This window comes from Cucurbita pepo, chromosome LG19 (genome assembly GCF_002806865.2).
Source record: "Cucurbita pepo subsp. pepo cultivar mu-cu-16 chromosome LG19, ASM280686v2, whole genome shotgun sequence".
NCBI classification, from domain to species: Eukaryota; Viridiplantae; Streptophyta; class Magnoliopsida; order Cucurbitales; family Cucurbitaceae; genus Cucurbita; species Cucurbita pepo.
Window position 1 is genome coordinate 345,613 of NC_036656.1, and position 3,543 is coordinate 349,155.

The 3,543-nt window shown below is 39.4% G+C and overlaps 1 protein-coding gene across 1 annotated transcript; it reads left to right on the plus strand.

Annotated features, from left to right (window-relative positions):
* Positions 1 to 416: 416 nt before the first annotated feature.
* On the plus strand, positions 417 to 2,776 carry LOC111781590 (zeatin O-xylosyltransferase-like; the record flags this gene model as incomplete). The annotated part of the gene is made up of 2 exons (XM_023662275.1): positions 417 to 1,247; positions 2,003 to 2,776. Coding segments are annotated over 2 exons (1,476 nt in total), but the record flags the coding sequence as incomplete, so codon positions are not given.
* Between the last annotated feature and the right edge of the window lie 767 nt (positions 2,777 to 3,543).

Genomic DNA, 3,543 nt, shown 5'->3' on the forward strand with positions numbered 1-3,543 from the left:
CGATAAAAGTATCCTTTTAACTTTTAAAAAATACTTAAGGGTATTTTTGAAGTTTTTTTTTAAAGTTCGAGAATATTTTTGAAACTTTTTAAAATTTATGGGTATTTTTATTAATTTTATAAAAGGAAAAATTATTCCATATAAAAATGCTTCTAAATTTAAAAAGAAATTATTTCAACATTTATGTGAAATTTAAATTATATTCTTTATAAAAAAAAATATATATAATAGATACACACATGGATAAGATCCACAGATTTATTAAATATAATAAAAACAAATTATTTAATATATGAAAGAAAAATTGATGTGGGGGCAAAAAGGTAATTTCACAAATTTGCCCTCCTTATAAATAAGTGTTGAAACAGAGCAATTTCATTGCGAACGTGTGATTTGGCCTTTTTTTTTTTTTTTTTTTTTTTTTTTTTTTTNTGAGCATTCAACGCAATGTGATCTCCGGCACCGCCGCCAAAAATTCTGACCAGCTTCCGGTGGTCGTGGTCATGGTTCCGCTAGCGGCGCATGGCCATCTGAACCAACTCCTCCACCTCTCCCACCTCCTCTCCGCCTTCAACATCCCCGTCCACTTCGTAGGCACCGCCACCCACAATCGCCAAGCCAAGCTCCGCCGCACCCACACCACTACCGACGGCGGCAAGATCCAATTCCACGACTTTGACATACCCAGATTCCAATCTCCTCCACCGGACCCCACCACCGCCCAGAAATTTCCCACCCACCTCATCCCCTCCATCACCGCAGCGGCAATCCACCTCCACCGCCCTCTCGCCACCTTCCTCCGCTCCCTCTCCACTAAAGCAAAACGACTTGTCGTCATCCACGACTCGCTAATGTCGTCCGCCGTTGAAGGTGTCGACACCATCCCGAATTCTGAATCCTACAGCTTCCATAGCATTTCAGCCTTCGCCGTCGCACTCCACATCTTGGAGCGTAAACGAGCGGCTGCCGGCGGCAACAATGGTAAACGTAAAACGACGACGTTGTATGAAGATTATTTTCCGAAGGAATTGAATGTGCCGCCGTTGGAAGAGTGTTTTCCGGCAGAGTTTTTGGAGTTCATCGGAGCACAGTTCCGCCGGATGCCGGAAAACGGCGCCGGAAAAATTTATAACGCTTGTAGGGTAATTGAAGGCCAATTTTTAGAAGTGATTCAAAGGGTTGAACATCACCTTCATCATTGGGCTCTGGGTCCTTTCAATCCTGTCAAAATCTCCCCACCCTTCAAGGTATGTTTTTTTTTTTTTTGTCTCGTCCCAAAATGGGTATAATTCACTCGTAATCATACCTATTCATGGCACATAACCGGTGAAATTCGGGTCTTATAAGGATCTATCTTGAACGAAGTGAAAAAATTTCACTTGTCGGGATGGGGACGGAGATTCAATCTCGAACCCTGTCCCCATCCCCTACTTTTCATGGTTATTGATTGATTTATTTATTATTAGTATTATAGTAAATACTTTTTATTATGGTTGAGAATAAATTTAAAAATAAAAATAAATAAAAACAAAAAAGGATAAACTTTTTTTTAAGTAAGAATCTGATCCCATGATTTTACGTAGAGATTCTTAATACGATGCCTATGAAAATCAATGAAAACTTCGGTAGAGATAAGAATGGAAATAAGTAGTAGAGACTGACCCGTCCACTAAATATTACATGATCTTTAAAAAAAATTGACAATATTTTTAAATAAGTTTCTACGTTAATTAATACATTTTTTTTAAAATAAGTTGAAAAAATAATATTATAAAAATTATAAGTAAATATAATAATAAATGTTTAATTGTTAATTGCTATTGTTTTTTTTTTTCTTTTGAAAAATAAAAAATAAAATAAAATTTTATCAACGTAATTAGTTAAAGATTGAAATAATTAAACAATAGAACATTTTTGAAGAAAAATAATAATTATTTATTTTTTTGAAATAGATTTTGTTTACTAAAGGATTTTGTGTTGACTATTTGAAAATGGGGAAAAGTCAACGTGCAGCTGCATAGCATGGTTAGATCAACAAGCGCCTCGATCAGTGATGTACGTCTCGTTTGGAACGACCACAGCCATGGCGGACCAACAAATCAAAGAAATAGCTAATGGGTTAGCCAGAAGCCACCAAAGGTTCATCTGGGTCCTCCGGGATGCCGACAAAGCTGACATCTTTGACGGCGCCAACGTTCGAAAGTCCGACCTCCCGGAAGGCTACAAAGACCTTATCGGCGATAGAGGGTTGGTGGTAAGAGAGTGGGCGCCGCAGCTTGAGATTCTGAGCCACCGAGCCACTGGTGGGTTCATGACGCACTGCGGTTGGAATTCATGCATGGAGAGCTTAACCATGGGGGTGCCGGTGGCTGCATGGCCTATGCACTCTGACCAGCCGAGGAACACGGTGCTTATGACGGCGGTGCTGCAGGTCGGGGTGGTGGTGAAAGAGTGGGGGAGGAAGCGAGAGGAGGTGGTGGCGGCAGCGACGGTGGAAGCGGCGGTGAGGAGATTGATGGTATCGGAGGAAGGGATGGTGATGAGGAGGAAGGCAGAATGGCTTGGGGAAGCTGTGCGGCGGTCGGTGGAAGACGGCGGTGATTCTCGTCGGGAGTTGGAGGCTTTTGTTGCTCATATTACGAGGTAGATTCAATTCAAAAACGAGAAATTAGTGAGAGAAGTTTGTGTTTGTATGTAATTGTTTATAATTGTTACACGACTATGAAATATGAAAGAGTTCTATATTAAATTTGATTAAGTCTTTTGTAAGTTAACCGAAAAATGGTTATCGATTCAAGAACGAAAGGAAAAAAAAAACGAGAGAGAAAGAGGAGGGTGTGGAACATCCGATCTAGCCATTTGGAGGCTTTATTCACTACTAATTTGATTGAATGAGCTTGAAGTATGAACGGCACGTGCCTTGTACCCTTACACATGTCGTACCTTGTGACTGTCATGTTGACACGTTATGTCATTGATGATTGTGCTATGTTATGAAAGTGGGATACCATGTTATACACTACATTATGAAATGACACAAAATGATTATGTTACGTATGAAATGAACGAATATATAACTTGCACCATAGATACATGCCATAATTTTAAACTAGGGGGAACTCATGTCTATTGGATGTTCACATGCATTGGGATACTTTCCCATTATGATTAGTATGGACGCACGTACATTACAATGTTATGATACGATATTATGTACATCATGATACTATGTGTGCTCCCCTTCCTCTCTGGTATACCGACAACGTGAATGTATGCTAGTCAAAGGTCAGGTCTAAGGGGTACGTATACGAGCTCGCCTAGTGGTTCATGTGCGCGTACTTGTGTTGTGTGTAGAGATAAAGAAGTATTACACATCCAACCAATTCTACCTAGACTGAAAGTTGAGACAAAGGCCATGAAATGATATTTTATGAAATGATAAGTCCAAAACATGATTTATGAGTATTTTAAGTAAGTCTATCACGTCATTATGAAATATGTAAAGGTAAGACTCATTTGCATGGATTATGACGTAGATGCATT